Source organism: Colossoma macropomum, unplaced genomic scaffold, assembly GCF_904425465.1.
Source record: "Colossoma macropomum unplaced genomic scaffold, Colossoma_macropomum, whole genome shotgun sequence".
NCBI classification, from domain to species: Eukaryota; Metazoa; Chordata; class Actinopteri; order Characiformes; family Serrasalmidae; genus Colossoma; species Colossoma macropomum.
Genome location: NW_023494784.1, coordinates 26,832,286 through 26,850,464, shown reverse-complemented (window position 1 = coordinate 26,850,464; position 18,179 = coordinate 26,832,286). Strand labels below are relative to the sequence as shown.

The 18,179-nt window shown below is 38.2% G+C and overlaps 1 protein-coding gene across 3 annotated transcripts in view; it reads right to left on the bottom strand.

Moving 5' to 3' along the window:
* Positions 1-18,179, bottom strand: part of myo3b (myosin IIIB) — a 115,982-nt gene that overhangs the window by 63,783 nt on the left and 34,020 nt on the right. For all 3 annotated transcript variants that reach the window (XM_036566144.1, XM_036566151.1, XM_036566159.1), the window contains 13 exons: positions 15,369-15,524; positions 11,318-11,402; positions 10,987-11,103; positions 9,576-9,680; positions 9,306-9,389; positions 7,761-7,963; positions 7,521-7,619; positions 7,318-7,432; positions 7,109-7,235; positions 6,796-7,006; positions 2,942-3,089; positions 793-946; positions 511-599 (listed from right to left, as the gene is read on the bottom strand). In XM_036566144.1, coding sequence (XP_036422037.1) covers positions 511-599; positions 793-946; positions 2,942-3,089; positions 6,796-7,006; positions 7,109-7,235; positions 7,318-7,432; positions 7,521-7,619; positions 7,761-7,963; positions 9,306-9,389; positions 9,576-9,680; positions 10,987-11,103; positions 11,318-11,402; positions 15,369-15,524 — 1,693 coding nt within the window. The remainder of the gene's footprint in view (positions 1-510; positions 600-792; positions 947-2,941; positions 3,090-6,795; positions 7,007-7,108; positions 7,236-7,317; positions 7,433-7,520; positions 7,620-7,760; positions 7,964-9,305; positions 9,390-9,575; positions 9,681-10,986; positions 11,104-11,317; positions 11,403-15,368; positions 15,525-18,179) is intronic.

Here is an 18,179-nt window from a genome sequence, read left to right as displayed (position 1 = left end):
GACCCTGAGAGAATCCTGGATGAAGATATGAAAACTGGAAAACTGTGGGGGTTGGCAAGTGTGACATAAGATTAAAGGGCCTATATCTTTGGGGGGGCGGGGCAGAGCGGAGGCAGGCGAATTGAACTGAAAGTCTGAAATAATATATAAACAATGTCAAAGTAACAAAAAACATAATTTACTATTCATATATCCACCTACTCAACTAAACAGCAGTTTAGCTCAGCCCATATTCCAGTTCAAGGCAGTGTTTCAGCTCAAATATCTTTTTGATTGGGGCACAATAGAGGACAGACAGTCAGAACAGAGCTCATTCATCTCTTATCAGAAAAAGGCCTGTTTAATTGTAAATGATAAGAAGAAGTTGGAAATTTATGATGTGAAATTATGACCAGTTTTGGTACATAATACCACACAAACATTACAGGGAAAAAATGAAATACAAGAAAAGTGTAGGATATACGTCCTTTAAACGCACAGCAGATATGTGATCCGTCCACACTGTGTTACCTTTCCAGCATAATGCTGAATTCCAAAGGATAACTCCACACGCTTTGGTCTCCAGAAGTACTTGTACCGCAAATTGTCCTCAAACTTGTCTAGAAAAGAAGAGAACGTATGAAATAAGTGGATGAAGTAGAGAATAAGTAAACAGCTGATTTAAATGCCCCATTGCTGACTATTAAAGTATCAGTTAGAATGAAAGTTACTTAACAGTATACACATATCACTACAGCAAGGGTTACAAGTAGAGACACCAATTTAAAAGCTATGTTTGCTGCAGCGTGTTACCAACGAGTGTCTGGTCAGTAGCCTGAGGGAAGCGGCTCTCCTCGTCCAGCAAGGAGAGCAGCCCCATGGGCTTCTGTAGGAACATGTCCAAGATCGGCCTGTTGTCTTCATATTCCACCAGACTGGCGTCTACACCCTCACTCTGATATTCTATCTGAGAAACGCACACACACACACACACACACACACAATGTTAGCTGTCAGGTATTTGTACCTTAATACTAGAACCATGTGTGAAGGAAAATCATTCACTTCAATGGCTTCATTCACTCTATTTCACATTATGTGGAGGGCTGACAATTTCACAATATAAAGAAGGCACAACATTCAAATAAATTTCATGACAGGGTATAGCTTTACTCAAGCAAAGCAAACATATTGCTACAGTGCACTCTTATACAGCAGAATAGCTGGAAAAAAAGTTATTTGAAATCAAACAAAAATGTGATTCACTAAATAGAGGGGTTGACTCACAGAGGGACTAATGTCATACCATCGCAAGAAGATTATGCAAACAAATATATTTCTTTCAACGTAATCTTCTGGAGACGAATCGTGACTGGCGGCTTTAACCCACCCTCATGTTTTAATCAGCGCGGTGGAATAGCAGTGCTGTGTGTTTATCATTAAGGAGGAGCAGTGTGTGTTAAATCTCATTCCCATTCAGCTCTATAATGAAGCTCACTAATGCTGCTGTTAGTAATGAGGGAAATTATGCACCCGGCCTGCCAGGCCAAATGCTTACACAAACCCTCCCGCCCGCACGCACACGCATACAGACAGAGAGCAACACACACACACAGACACACACAGACACACACAGACACACACAGACAGACCTCCCTAATGGACAACATGATAAGCAAAAACAAATGGCACTCAATAAATATGGCATTAGCAAACACTAACTGAATTACTGGACTATTTGGGGAGAGGCTTTCAATGCAGTGTTTTTATTCATTTCTAAATTACTTACTTGCAGCATTTTTTTTACTAAATGCCATTTAATTATTAGATTTAGGACAGGTGGAACTCCGTTTGATAAGAGAACTGCACTGTATAGAGTATTCTCATTTATATTTACTCTTCACAAGACTTACGTTTACACAAGATTTTTATTTACTTTTATCTGTCTGTATTTCAATTATGATAAAGGTCTTATAGCTTCTGGCTAGTGAAGGAAAGTGAGAGAGAGTGAGAGAGTTTGAGAGAGAGTGTGAGAGAGAGAGAGAGAGAGAGAGAGAGAGAAATCAAGAAATAGAGAGAGAGAGAAAGAGGAAGAGGGAGAAATAGAGAGAAAGAGAAAGGGAGAGAGAGAGAAAAAGAGAGAGAGGGAGGGAGAGAGAGGGAAAAAGAGAGAGAGGGAGGGAGAGAGAGGGAGAGACAAGGAGAAAGAGAAAGAGGAAGAAGGTGAGAGAAAGAAATAGACAGAGATAGAGAGCATCAGTCTGTTGTAGTGAAATCAGGGCTGAGGAGTAGAGCAGGACGGCTGTGTGTTGATTAGTGTTAATAAGAGTGTGGCAGAGCAATCTAAATCACTCTCCAATTACACAGTTTCATTACTGGTACAGCTCTCCACACAACACTAAACAGATTACAGTCAAACAAACACTGACTTTAACAAAGCACTGTGGAGCGTCATGGCAAAAAATGTTGTGTTATGCTCAGTTTTATTGTGGAATAATGGAATTTCTGATGTGGCATATTCCTTTTGGTCAATATAGTTCTTGTCAGGAGAAAACATGCAACCTCCAAAGCAGCAAATATCAAGACACTACACATCTTTGGATCTGTGGAAAAGTGGGGGTTAAACTTCTGTTTAACAAATATAAAAAACAGTTAAAAACTTAAAGTCACAGGGAACAGAGTGTGAAATGTTACAAATTGTTTGTATGATACTAAAATAGAGTGTTACATTAACATCCAGCAAAGTAAGCTATTAAGCAAACAAGCAAACAAGATGAATGCAGTTGTGATTACCTACACAGAAGATTCATCATGATTAATTATTATTGTCGTTTGACAACCCAAATATCTAACAAGTAAGCTACCTTAAGCATACATTTCCTTAAGCCGAGCCTGCTGGGCTGATCTAATGTATGTACGACTACGAGAAATAAGCCTGTATTCTGTGCACAAAGTGTCTCACCTGTTCGAGGGCGAAGATATGTTGGTTAAAATAGAACTGGATCTGTTCGTTGGCGATGTTTATGCACAGCTGCTCAAACGAGTTCTTCTTAAAGTTCTCAAAACCAAAGATGTCCAGAATGCCCACGTTCATCCCACTCTCTGATGCACTTCAAAAACAGAGCATGAACACAACATCCCACCATTAAGCTAATGTCACATTTTGTTACAGTCATCACCACTCTATAAATACTATTTCATTTTACAGCCCCTCCTCAAAAAACAACACAAAATAAACAAAGCACAGTATAAAGAACATAATTTGCGCTGATGAGTAACTTAGTACTCAGACTGAACTAAACCACATAGACACTCTGACTCTGAACTATTCAGACAGTTTTCAAAGGTCACCTTCCTTCAGGTTTAACAGGTTATTAGTGGCAATAATGTTGAAAACCAGGATGATTGGAGTGGAAACGGGTGTATTTGGATTTTGTGCAGTGGACTAGAAGACATCAGAATCTCTGACAAGTCCAAACGCTGATATCTGAAGGGATTCTCTTGGATCAATGAACTGCCTTTTACTCTCTCTCTCTGAAGTCTTTTTAATCATCTGAATATTATTTTCTCAATGCAACTCCATATCAAAAATTTATAGAAACCTCTTTTTTTCACTGCACTTTTCTTGTCTTGGCAATTAATATTCTGTGGTCTGTGCTGGCCAAGTTGGAGGTCACCTTTAAGACGGAGAGACTGTGCATACAAACTCAACACTGGGAAAGATCTGACGAGCCAGAAAGCAACATGAGACAAATAGCAAAACAGCAGTAATTCAACACAGCTGTACATTTCTGAATAGTCAATTTATGCATTTTTGCATATGATTCAGAGAGAAGACTGTGATATAATGACATCTAGCCTGGATTGATGATATTATGGGGTTATGTAACACATAAAATGCATACACATAATTTCCTGTATATGTATACATTTCCTTTTAGAAGCACATACATTGAAGGTTTTTGTCAGTTTGTTGGATCTCCTAATGTAGAGCAGTTTACGTGCTATTATTGCAAGATGTTAAACACTCCTCAACCAGTGCTGTTCATGGCAGTCATAATACTGATCTCAGATCTAAGATTATATCGGTGTTGATGGAGCAAAGGGTGCTTCGCAGTGAAATTTTTACATGCACTTAAAGTTTTTATTCTGTTTTCTTCTCTTAAAATATTGTCTCTTATTCTTCTCTTTCACATCGAAGACTCACACAATATCATAAATGCTAACCATACAGAAACCTAAGTTTCCAGAAAAGAAATTTACTTTATTTAATTTATTTAATTTTTTATGTATTTTAAATTGTTCTTTTAAATCTGAAAGCACACAGCAAATTACATATGTTACAGTTAACCGTTAGATTATGGGCATTATTCTATGATCTAGCAATACTGCTAAAATATTTCTTTAACCGAAAAGCTATATCATAGTGTGTTAACACTATGATATAGTGAAAACCATTCTGCACAATAAAAACATCAGGTTGAAATGATTTAAAGTAACAGCCCATTTACCTCTACTATAGAGATTGCCATCATCATATTTTTATGATTCCTCCTTAAATAAGTAGAAAAATACTTCAAACTTTTTTTTAAATGTACAGCTTCTTCTGTCCACTGACCTAGAAACATTGGACATTGCTTTTGCAAATGTCAAAGTCTTAGACCTCATTCGAATTAGGGGCTGTATAATGTATAGTTATAATATCTTATGAGCTAGTTTTTGAGGATTACCATCATAAATGCATATAAGCTAGTATAGACTAAATGTATATAAGCTAGGAAACAGGAATGATTTCATCATTCTCTAAGACTTCTCAAACTGCCTCCCTGAGGATCTAGGAACCTGTCTAACATAGCAGAAGGTGCTTCAGGTGTCTGTGTGGCTGCATTGTTGGCTGATGAGTTTGTGTTAATCCACAAGAATCTTTTTTGTAGAAAAAAAATCCCAACTCGCAGAGAGGTCATCTAAGGATATGGGTAAAAGCATCAGCAGTAGGTAAGGCCAGAATTCCAAATCCAGCATGGAAAGTAGATATCAAATGTGGTCTGAAACTAAGGTAACTCAGTTTGTTTTAACTGTGAACGTGTACATGTAATACTTTTTGCAGTGAAGGAGGTTGTTCAGAAGTCACTCTTTGTTAACACAGCTGCTGGACCTTTAATTAAAGTCGTTGAAGGAAAAGGTGCTTGAATATTCTTCAACTAACTTCACTCAATTACGTGTGTTAATTCAGATATAAATTTAGAATAGCTCAGTACAACTTAAAAGCCTTTTAGAGAAAAATTAGAACCTGGTGTGACCAGCATGCTATAAATATTCTACCACATTCTCACCAGACATTCACAGTTTGGTGTTCCTTACTCTTCCTGATTATTCTGATTATTCCCTGAAAACGTTTTGCTTTTTTTTCATTAGGTTGTTTTGTTGTCTGGAAGGTCAGTGATCTAGACTTTTGATCTTAATTTCCACTCCTAATCAAAGCAAGCTGCAACTATATGCAACCTAACCAATTCACAACTGTGCTGTGAAAACGGGCTAAACGTTCTACTAGAAAAACAAGATCAAGACAGTGAGTCTAAGGTTCCTACATTAATTTGTGCTAAACTGAGTCAAGTGGGGAAAAGTGACGGGATGGTTAATGGAATAACAAAGTGTTAACTGCATTATTATGACCCTCTCTCACTTTTTTGAGAAAGGAACTGAGCTAATTGATACTGTTACTGGCATTGCAAATCCCAGTAAGCCTGCTTGGATTTCATGTTTACTAGTTCCTAAACCAGGTGGCACAGTACCTTCAGAGTTTGTACTGATTACAGAAAAGACAGTGCTTTAGCCAAAATGATTTCTATTCTGTTTCACAGGATGAAGGACTATATTGATTGGTTGGATCTGCCAAGTATGTCAGTACTGAAGGGTTCTTGGCAAGTTCCTCCTACAGACAGCGCTAAGGAGACTGCATTTTTTACTCCTGAGGGCCTGTGGATGTATGCAGTGATGGCCTTTGGCATGAAAATGCTGTTTCTACATTCCAAAATCTTGTGAAATCACACGTAAAATCTGTTTTGTCTAATTGCTTGACCTAGAATAACCTTACTGGCAACTTGGCTGAAGGTGAGATTAAGCCACTATGACCTATTTGGGTAAAGTAGTAGGACAGAACAAGTGAAAGTAGTCCAAGCTAAGATTGAAGCACTGATCAGAGTCCTCCCTACAAAATGAATGGAACTGCACTGTGTTTTTAGGGATGGTCAGCTAAAACAGAGCCTGTAAAAATGTAGCTGAAATAATAACTCCCTTAACTGACCTTTTAAAATCTAAAACTTTTGTTTGGTCTGAATTATTAGTAGATAAACACGACAGTGCTACAGTAACTGTCATCTTTTTGTTGATTACTGTCCCATTGTGAATTGATGTGATGGGCTGCAACTGCTTTCACTTATGAAGCGCTCAGTCAGCTCTTTCAGGGAGGACACCTTGAGAATTTATAATGTTTGTGGTTTTGTTGTTCTGTTATTCGGTGAGCTTCTGTCAACTTTGTCATTTGCGCACAGAAAGCAGAGAATTGTTGGGCCGCATACGCAACACTAACTGGGCTCTTTGTGTTGCTTTTATGTTGTAACAGTTTATTTTATTGAGTCAAATAATCAGATCTGAACTCAAATCTATGAACACTCAGTGGACACTCTATAGATCTAAGGCTAGATTATATGCTTTTCAAATCCAGGTTTGAAGTGGTTTGCTTCTAACTATAGTAATGACAGCTCAAACCAGGACTACACTAATAATGACCATAGGTCCATTATGGCATCCACTTACCAGATGCTGGTGTCAGACTGTAGTAGGGCATTGATGCGGTTCACTATCCAGCTGAAAAGACGGCCATAGAGTGCCTTAGACATGGCGTCTCTCACATCAGTAGCCTTGTCCACTGTGTTGGTACGGATGATGGTCTCGCCACGTGTCACCACACAGTGAGAGGTCAGAGCCTCCTGCAGCTCCTCTGGTCCTATAGACAGCAGAGCAGCCGCTGCATGGGCACAGAGTTAGAAAGCAGGTCAACGCATGTGTGAATGTGTATGCTATACAGTATTTACTATATACAGTATGATGGAAGCAATTCTGAACTTACCATTCTCTAAGGCCTCCGAGTTAGGCACTTCACTTTTATCAGTTTGATGCTGAGAAGTGATGGAAGTAAACTCAATATTGCCTGTATTTAAAATAGCTGCCAGGATTCTGTATACAGAATTCACCTCCTGTAAAAGTAAAATTGGATTGAAAATAAATGACTAAATTATATAAATTATATGATCACAAATAGGAGCCACCATACTATACCTCTTCTGAGAAACCTATTATGCGGAAGCAGTCCTGAATGGCATCAAACTGCTCTTTGTATAATTTGCTGGACACAATGTCCTGCATCACTTTGCCATTTGCACTGTCAATGTACCTGGACAAAAATTATACGATCAATATCTGCTATGCACTTGTGAGCACTAGGACTGCTACAAAATCGAAGTCTAATCAGAGTTTCAGACCTGGGAGCTGTTTTCTCTGGCAATCTGTATTTCTTGAGGCTTTCTTGGTGATACAGACCAGCATATATGTAATAAAATATGTGGAAGTTTTTCTCCCCTCTGCCAAAAAAGAAGAAAGTAGACAAGGGATCAAGAAATGGTTAAACTTACCTTACATACCACTTTGTACTGCTAAAACCTGCACTTTAGCATGCAGTCATCCCCTGGCAGACCAGTTAGTAATGATTAATCATTTCTCACGTGGCCTGTTTGATGACTCTTGATTTCTCCAGGAGGTACTCAGAGATCTTAGCACCCATGACGGCACCTGTGGGTGTAAACTTCATCTCCAAGTATTTTCCGAAACGACTGGAGTTATCATTTATAGCCGTGCATGCATTACCAAAAGCCTCCACCAGTGGGTTCACTTGCAGGATCTTCTCTCGAAGTGTTCGGTTATTTGCCTGCAACGACAGTGCAGCAGTACTATGAGTGTTAACATTTTAAATTCTATTAAATATTCTACATAAGATCTTATTAATCATGTCATCCTCAATAAGGCTTTAAGTAGAGTGCATAGATGTGGTTAACATATTGGAAAATGTATAACAAGGACAGTAACGATTCTTGTGTAAATATATTAAATATAGTAAATATATTCAAGGACAGTAAACAGGCACTGATGCATTGTGATCTGAATGTGACTATTCTACTGCACGCTATTGTTTTTATTGTCTACAGTGCTCAAAAGCAGTCTGGAGACATCTCTATCATGATTTCTTTCTTTAGAAATACATAATTTTTTAACATATTACGAAAATTATGCTTTGCTGTATTCAAACGTACTTATAAAATAAAAAAATAGACTTAAACTTAAAAAATAGAAAATGTACATCTAACCCCCATTTTAAAGATTGCACGCAATGTGGGGAAGAAAATTTTGTAACGTCGGTTGTGCTTTGGACCCTTTCCAGGAGTGGATGAATCTGATGACTGTGAGTGCACACTGCTTATGTTACACTTATATTGAACAGTGAGTTGAATTAATCTATTAAATATATCATTTCTTGGAAACAAAAGATTGCAGATGTATTGAAAATCTCAAAATTAAGGGTGAAAAATGTACTGAAGTGGTGAAAATAGACAGGAAGCGTTCAAAACCTGCAATGCTCTGGCCATTCAAAAGAGAAAATTCAACAAGCCTGGTTGTGCATCATCCAATTCTAGGAGACTTCAAGCTGCTATCCAAAAAAGGGATGTGCAACAAAATACTAACCTAAATAAAATACTAAATACTAACCTACATGAAGAAAAGAGAAGGAAAGAGACACTAACATTTATAGCATTAACGAGTAGCTTTGCTTGTCTTAAGTTCTCAATTTTTAGGGTCATTTTGAGTTTCAGTTAGTAAACCTGGTCAATATTGCTGGTTGTTATAACTTTATGGATATGGATAAATAAATTATAACTTTAGCTTGAAAAAAAATACTAAACAAGACATAAATTGTATTCAGAAAGAGTTACAAGTCTACTTTGGATCACTGTATATTGCAGTGCTGTATACAATCACTTCTGTGTATTCAGTGTATTTTTAAGAATAATCCTGTACCACAATAATCAGATCAAATTGTGGTGAAATGTAATTTTTCATGAATTATGTACTGAATTGTTCCCTAAAGAATAAAACTACTGCAAGATCAGTTTTACCAGTAAAAAACAGATACAGTAAAAACAATGGGACCTAGAATCAGTAATTCCCTTTAAAAAAAGAGAGTACTGTCACTTGAATTACAAGTGCTGTCATACCTTTCCCAGAAATGTGAGATGCTGGACGATGAGATGAGCGCTCTCTGTTTTACCAGCCCCACTCTCCCCACTGATGATTATGCACTAAAACCACAGAAAGACAAGCTGACACACTCATTTTTATAACACATTCAATTAATGTTGATTCAGATTTCTCTATTCATTTAAGATTACTTTTGTTACTCATAGCACTGAGAAACTGGAATGTTGACATATACAGCAGATGTTGATGTTGAAACAGGTGTGACTAGAAACCCTTCAGGTAGGTACCTGGTCCTTGCAGAAGGTCACCATGCCCTGGTAGGCTGCATCGGCAGTGGCAAAGATATGAGGAGGATTGTCTGAACGCTTCACCCCGTGATACAGCTTAGAGAACTGTAGAAAACAGGCAGAAGAGAAATAAACTTTAACATGCAGAACATAAGTGAACATGGGACACACACATACATTTTCTAAACCGCTTATCCTCCTGGGTCACGGGGGTAGTGCTGGAGTCTATCAAAGATCACAGATGGGGAACTGCAGACAGTAATTAGGTCTTGGAATCAGTTTGTCTCCCAAACTACGATCAGATGCCACCTATACAGCCATAAGTTGTTTGTGAAGGTTGTCAGAAGAAAGTTTCTATTGGACCAGCAAACTCAAGCACCTACAGTTTCCCATATGTTACTGGAACTTTCAGTGGGACAGTGTTCTCTGGTCAGATGAGACATTACATCTTTTTAGCAACAGACACCAGAGGTGAGTTTGATGTAGACGCAAAGATAGCCATGCAGAAAAGTATACATCCCCACTGTGAAGTATGGTAGTGGATCTGTGATGAGGTGGGCCTGTTTTCCTTCCAAAAGCCCTGGACAACTTGTCCAAATGTATGGTATCATGGAAAAATGGTTTACTGACTGCAGAATCAAGGCCATCACAGTCCCCTGACCTACACCCCATAGGAAGAGAGTCTACAAGCATGGACCTGGGAATCTGAACGATCTGGAGAGATTCTGTATAAAGGAATGGTCTCAAACTCATTGCCACATGTTCTCCAGCATCAATAACCACAGGAGAAGACTCATAGCTGTTATTTTTGCAAAAGGGAGGCTACACAAAGTATTAAATGGAGGGGTGCCAACAATTGTGGCACACACAGATTTGAGAAAAAAATATATCATGACAAGATTATTTTTTTCTTTCAATCATTGTAAGTTTTTTGTTAATATTTTGAATGAAAGATCAAAAAGATAGGTAATAATAATAGGTATAATGTACAGGGTAACACCTCTGCGCTCCACGCTGCAGACTGGTGCTCGATCCCCCACCAGGGCAAGAACCCCACACTACACCAAAAAGAGTACCTGGACTCCTAACTACCTTTGCCTGCCTCTATAAAACGATCAAACAATCAAACTTGATAAGAGCGTCAGCCAAGTGCCTTAAATGTAATGTTTTTACAGCCTGTTTTACTCATATTTACTGGGATGCCAATATTTGTGTAGGGCTCTGTACATGTGAGTGCAAAAAACAAAACAAAAATGACTCTGATTGGTTGATTAGTCCCATTGTTTGTATGCATTTCTGGCGTTACAGATTACAGTATTGAAGTAAATTTCCTAAATGCGGGAAGACGTTGTGGAAACTAGCTGTAAGCTAGCTGCTGTGTGTTTACTAACCTGTGTCAGACTGCACTGACCTGAGGTGAGTAAATGCTTAGACCCTGAAATGGGTTCAAAGCGATAAGGATGTCTCCAACATAGGTGTATATCTGCAGCTCCTCATATCGCTTCTGAAGATGTGTGATTATAGTTTCCTGTGTTAAAAAATACCAAGACATAACAAATTACACATAACATACATTACAGTACTTTACAACAGTATAAATTTTGTGCTCAACAGGTTTGACTGGTGTCAATTGTGTAAGAAGGTAGTTCCTGAGGAGCTAAAAGGCAGCTAGCATAAGTAGAACACACCTTCAACAAGACTAAGCAGTGAATTAATATATGATTCAGTATAAAATAACTAACCTCATCTAACACCTCCAGGTTCACCAGGTCATCATCAGGGGAGCTCTCAATAAGCATTGTTTTCCTTGTGTTGATCCTTTCATGCCTGTGAAAGACAATAACAGAGTTTCAGTTACAGAGTGTTTTCAGTGGACGAGAAATCCAGGCACTCGTGCAAAGATTTCATACACAAAATTGAGTGGTAGATTAGACAGTGGAGTTGTCTTTTGGGGCTTGTTGTCTATTTTAGCAGATAGCTGTGGCACTTGATAGGACTTTGAACCTGTATTGTGTGTTATGACCTGTGGAGCAAGGGTTAGCGGGGAACCAGCTGGTCCATTCACACACAGCACAAAGCCCTCAGGCCCGAGCTAGCACACTGTGAAGATGTGTTAGACTGGTAAGAGAGAGTGAGAGAGAGAGAGAGTGAGAGAGAGAGAGACACAGAGAGAGAGAGAGAGAGAGAGAAAGTGAGAGGTACACAGACAAAAGGAAGTATACATAAGTTAGACTGTAGCCTAAGCAACATTTTCAGCCAAGCACTGTCCAATATCACATCAAAAGTATTTGTTTCTGTCTTTATAGAAAGGCTCATTTGATTAACAACTACTTCAAGGTGCACCCATTACTGACACAAGTATTGAACTGTGCACATACAGCTTGTATAATCTCCATAGAAAAGCAATAAAATAGGGCATTTTGGAGTAGCTGCACATGAGGTCACCATGCCCAGTGCCAAGTGTCAGCAAGAGGGGTATTAAGCCAATTAAATTGGACCTGTGAGCTCTGGAGTGACCAATGAATACCTTTGGGATGAGTTTAAGTGGTGTTTATGACCCACAAATAATCATCCAACATCAGTACCTGGCCTCACCAATGCTCTTGTGACTGAATGCAATCAAATTCTCACAGACGTGAATACACATATTTTAAAGTAATTTATGCATATTTTGTGCACTGTGACTCCACAAGGCTAAAATAACTAGCAAAAGAAGCAGTACACAAATAAGCATCATGCAAATTACAAGGCTGAAAGCCTAAATCATCCCACACTTCCCAAGTTTTAAATACATTTCAAATAGACTAATGGCTAATGTATGTTGTGACACTAACTAGGATTGTTCAGAAGAAGAGTTGATGTCATATTTCTGCTATATGGAAATGCTCTTTATTAAAAAACCAAACATAAAAGGCACATCAAAAATCGGCAGAACAGAGCAATGAACAAATGTCAAGACATTTAGTATGACAGCAGTATATCATACGTGTCAGAAACCACCTAAGAAAGCCTATTTTTAGCATTTAGTCTACATTAGCCTTGCAGCTCCACTGCAAACATCAGACAGAAGAAAAGAACTTTTCTGATCAACTGCATTTGTGGAAGGGGTACAATTGTATAAAATCTGATAGTGATTTTCAGTGTCACTTTAAATGGAATCAAAAGAGCAAATACTGTACAGCCAGTAACTTTTAAACTACTTTTCTTTGCTAACCATCTAATGTACAGCCTCATGTACAGTATATCTATTGTCCAGTATAAAGCTCACAGTGCACTTGCCCTATCTTACTGCTCCAGACCCACTCACCGCATCCTTCTCCAGTGACGCCCTCTCTTCAGCAGAGAATGCACTCTGAGTCTACACCTTCGTCTACTACGCAATACACCAGCGGCCTTCAACCACAGTGCAGCATCTGAGTCTGTGTGTGTGGTTTCCTCAGTCCTCTTTCATTCCCTCATTTCCTAATCTGATCTTTACCATCAGTAACTAAACTGGGAGAGCAGAGACTTTTCATTTGCAAGCTTATAATCTTATTAAGTCCTTTCTCTGGCAGTCATTCTCTCTCTCGCTCTCTCTCTCTCTCTCTCTCTCGCTCTCTCTCTCTCTCTCTCTCTCTCTCTCTCTCTCTCCCTTTCTCCCTCTCTCCCCCTCTCTCTCGCTCTCTGGAGGAATAAAAGAACAAGCGTCCACAATACTGGCAACCTCAGGACTGAAAGCATGTTTACTGTCTCTACATTCTTTAAAATAAAGGCACAAAAAGGGAACCATTTTTGGTACACTAAAGAGGCTTCATCTGTGGTTCATCTGTGGCATTGATTCTAAAAACGCTTTTCGGCAAATATATGATGACTTCAAACTACTTCAAACCAGAGCTGTCATATAATTAAAGAAGAATGTTTGCATTGCCCTAAATGGCCACCCATAGAAAAGAAAAATAAAATCTCCTCAATATCTCTATACTTTCTTCTAGTCAACAATGAGATCAGATGGAAAGACAGGATAGGAAGATAGGAAGAGATAGGAAGAGTCCTCTTAAGTTTTAGTACAGATCTCAATGAAGTTACATATTGTCCTCAGATTTGCCAAGATAATAACATTCATGTTTATCTGTAACTGAACTAAAGACAAGAACTTCTCCATTTTTATGCCATGAGAAACTATCCTAATTTTTACTTGAGCCAGCAGTGTCTCACATCCCCTTTTTGTCTAAACTATTAGAATCATCATCAAGCTACCTGAGCCGTAAGACAGCAACGTTTGAACAATTTTCCTCCAAGCAAAATACATTAAATTCATCAGTGATTTAGTGAGGATAGCACGCTCACATAAGCAGTTCAGCTACTGTGTCATGTGGGGTCACCGCTCAAATCGCAGTATTAGTCTCAGCTTTGTTCACTCAACCCAAACTAAACCATCAGCATCCTGAAATAAACACATCATCCTCGGCTACAGAACTAGCCTCAAACACAAATCACAGATACTGTGTGTCTAAGGCACCCAGTACTTCACAGAACATCTATCGTCTATACCAGTATGTGTTGCAAAACAATACTGATTTTTAGTTTTAGGTAATAGTAAATAACAAAAATGTATTTGTAATGTGTGTAATTTCTGGGTGCTTCAGATAGTTTTTACAGAACTGTTAATAATAAATAAAACCTAAATAAATAGTGTCCATTTCTGGAAATTTTGTTATTATGTGTTTAACGTTTGCAATACTGTGTAAGATTACCTGTGATATCATTTTAAGTGAACAAAACAGAACAAACAGTCCAATCAAAGCAAGATGTCAGGTTTGTAAGGCATGGCCTCATTAACTTTATTAAAACAATGTTACTTATTATCTGATACAGTGAAACAATGGGGTTCAAAAGTCTGAGACCACTACTGAAAATGCTTCTACTTTGCGTTCTTTTATAACTGAATGCAAAGTTTTGCATTACAAATTGCATTATCAGCATAGCAATTTGAGTGAAAAGTAGAATCTTTGAAATTTGAACATGAAGTTTTTAGTATTTGGTATGTCCCCTCTTTTGCTTTAATGACAGTATGCACTCAATCTGGTATAGACTCCATAAGTGTGTACAAAAGCCTCTGATGAGTAGATCAAATGCACTTGAGAGTTCTCTTGAGAGAAAAAAATTGTGAGTAAATACATTCCACACTTAGAGAGGAGATGTTCTGTCAGAATAAGTGGATATTTCACGTCTCCCACTCTCCTGACTAAGCCTGATCCAAGATCCAGTTAGTCATAACAGTTAGGCTCATTAACGTGAGTCGGTGTTCAAAATCACTCACATCACATTAGAGTCACTGTGATGCTCCCCTATCACATCATATCCACATAATCACTGAATACAGGCATAAACGCACTGGATTGGTTTAGTATGGGCATCCAGTGCAGCTCAAAAAAGAGCATTCTGCCCCCTGCTGGTTATGAGAAATACAACACAGGTCAAGCTACATGCTTAACAGCACAGACATGTAGAAATCTCACTGTATAGCAATGTCAAATGCATAATAAAGGCACAAGCTACAGCACAATTTACATAACTCACTACATAACTTTCAGGCAGGATGTTGATAGGAATCCAGTATACACTGCTCTAAGATTCCAAATCAGTTTGTTTATGATATCTAGGACATAAATAACTAAAACGTTCCAATAATATTCAGAAACCACAGCACTTTGATAGGCCATTAGCTTGTCCTGAAAGTATAAAAGCTCCTAAGTTATGCTTCAGGGCATTTTTTGGCTCCTGACTGACTGCCGAGGAAAAAAAGGCACATACTTGGTCCTGGTCCTGCAGCCGACATCCTGCTGGTCCCGTATGAGAGCGGCGAGCTGTTTCCTGAGTGCAGTGTCTTTGCCATGAGCCTGCTTAATGAACGGGTGCTCCAACAGATGGGTCACCGATGGACGTGCCTCGAAATCTTTTATCAAACACCTGCACAATGAGAGTAAGAGCAAAGACAGACATTATAAAAAAATACTATAGAAGAGTGTGTTAACTCTTGAAACTAAACAATAAACAATGTCAAAATAGGTCCTTTGCATATTTGAAAAAGCTTTCATTAGGTAAAAACGTGTTTAGGGTTGTGGTAAGTCACCTGAACATCCTCCTATGGCCCGTCTCAAATCTAAACTGTAGCAGGTTAGTGGTTCACAGAAAAACAGACACTCTCTCCACCATAGAAACCAATACAAACAGTCTTATCCTCCCTCCACAGCTTTGTTTTTGTTATGATACAGGCAGCACTGGGTTCTGTTGGCTTACTGACCATCCTAGTGTCTGAAAGGACAACTTCATGTCTGCATGCACTGCACCAGATAACCCCGATCTCATTATCTCTCAGAAAGCTGTCATTTTTAGCATTATTACTTGCACAAATTACGTTATACATATACAGTTAATAACATGTTCTTCTCATGTCTATGTACAGTATTACTTGGTATACATGGTTTACTACCATCTATGCCAATGTACAGTATCACTGGGTATGCAATGTTTACTACCATTCATGTCTATGTACAGTGCCCCTTGACAGGCAGTATTCACTAACATTAATGCCTATGTACTGTATCCATCGATATGCAGTATTCACTACAGTTCATGATTATGTGCAGTACCCCACTGATATGTAGTATTCATTATCATTCACGTCTATGTACAGCATTACTTGGTATGTAGTATTCACTACCATTCATGTCTATGTTTAGCATCATTCTCTGCAGTTTTGCAGTATTCACTACCATCTGTGTCTATGTAAAGTACCATACCATTTTCAAAATGTCTGCATAATTCAAATTGTAAATTGTAAACAAACTCAATCAAAACAAAAGTGGTTTGATGTGAAATTCTCCATTCTAGAGAAACTTAACAAGTCATAATTGTTCACAACAGAAGTGCTATGAAGCAGACATGTGAGACATTTAACACTTCTAAAAGCTACCTCACAGAAAAACTTTACATACTTTACATTTTTTTATCATTTATCATATTATCATTGTTTTACCATTACCAGTATTACATATAAAATGCAAAAGGCACATGTGGGTTCAGTGGTCATTTATGGTATTAAATAAAATAGCAGAAATAGAAATATAAAAAAAGAACTAAAGAATAAAAAACAACTAACAAATCATCATTTCACATCAAACCACTATTATTTTTTTATTATTTTGTTAACAGAAATGTTCTGAAACAGTTCTGCAGAAATTTAGAAACTGTGTGCCATTCCCCTTTAAGAGGACATAAATAGCAGGAGAGTGGCAAATCATTTAGTGTAACAAGTACATATAACATGAATAGGACATATTAAGGACAATAGCTCCTTTGCAGAGCCAACATCTTTAGCAAGTTCATTCTATTACACAGAAAAAGTCCAATGACAGTACAATATCTGAGACACATTTCAAGCTCAATGAATAGGTAAGCATATGACAACAGAGCAAGCAGCATTGGGCTAAGACAAACAACAGGTATCTTAATGACACTATCCTAATCTACACTGAAATTCACCCTGTCTGCCTATCACCTCTGCCATTCTGCAGACAGCCGTTCTAGAAGCCATTAGAATCAGAACATTACGCCAAAGCTTTCGCCATTAGCGCTGTGCATGGCTGGGCTCCTAACAGCAGGGCCATGCTGATACGAAAGAGAAAGCAATTGTGCTGCACAATTACGGACACTGCTGATGCATTTATTAGCGAGAGAACAGCAGTACGCTTTCATTCAATTAGGAGAGGGAGGTGTCCAATAAACAGCCTGCACCACCTGATAACATTGTCTGCCCTCCTCTGACTAAAGCACCACTGTTTCACTCACACATTGTCTGGATTTATTCAAAAGAATTATTTCTGACCTGATAGTCCTCTAATCCCCATTTTTATGTCATTTATGTCTTTAGATATTGAGGGTGCCATTTATAAAAAGCCTCTTTGCAGTGTAAAATTGCATTTCATGTAACAGACCACAGCAGGCAGCTGTCGAGCAGTTTGCACGCTAAAGGATATGCTGGAATGCTTTTCTGGCCACTGCTGAACATTTAGCCTTTTTCTGCTGGTGCATGGTGGGATGTGCTGAGAGTTCTTAATTCACCCAATTAACAACCTACAGGGATTTTGTGTTGCGCATACAATTTACACTTCTGAATTGTATGTTTGGTTGGTGTCAATATCAACATTTTTATTGTGTTTTATTTGTTTTTTATTGTTTGAGGTATGACATTTGTGTGGGTTTATATACAAAGTCAGACACAAATCATTTTTCCAACCTCTCTTTTTCCCCACAGAATTAAACATACTGTGAGTTGTATTCTATCTTTAAGACTGATATGGAAATGATATCTTATTCTAAAAGCAATCTGGACTGAAACACTTCTCATAACATCAAAGTGAACAGGCAAGACTAAAGCACTGTAGGCTGAAAAGGTAGATATATTTAAACATGTTGGTTTTTGTGACATCACAAAACCAAGGAATTCAAACCAGGCTGTTTTGTTTTTATTTGACTGGAGAGTGAATGGAACACTTTGAAGCTGTAACACTGTTTACATCCTACATCAAACTCTTATTTTAAATAAGGAAAATGCATTTTCAG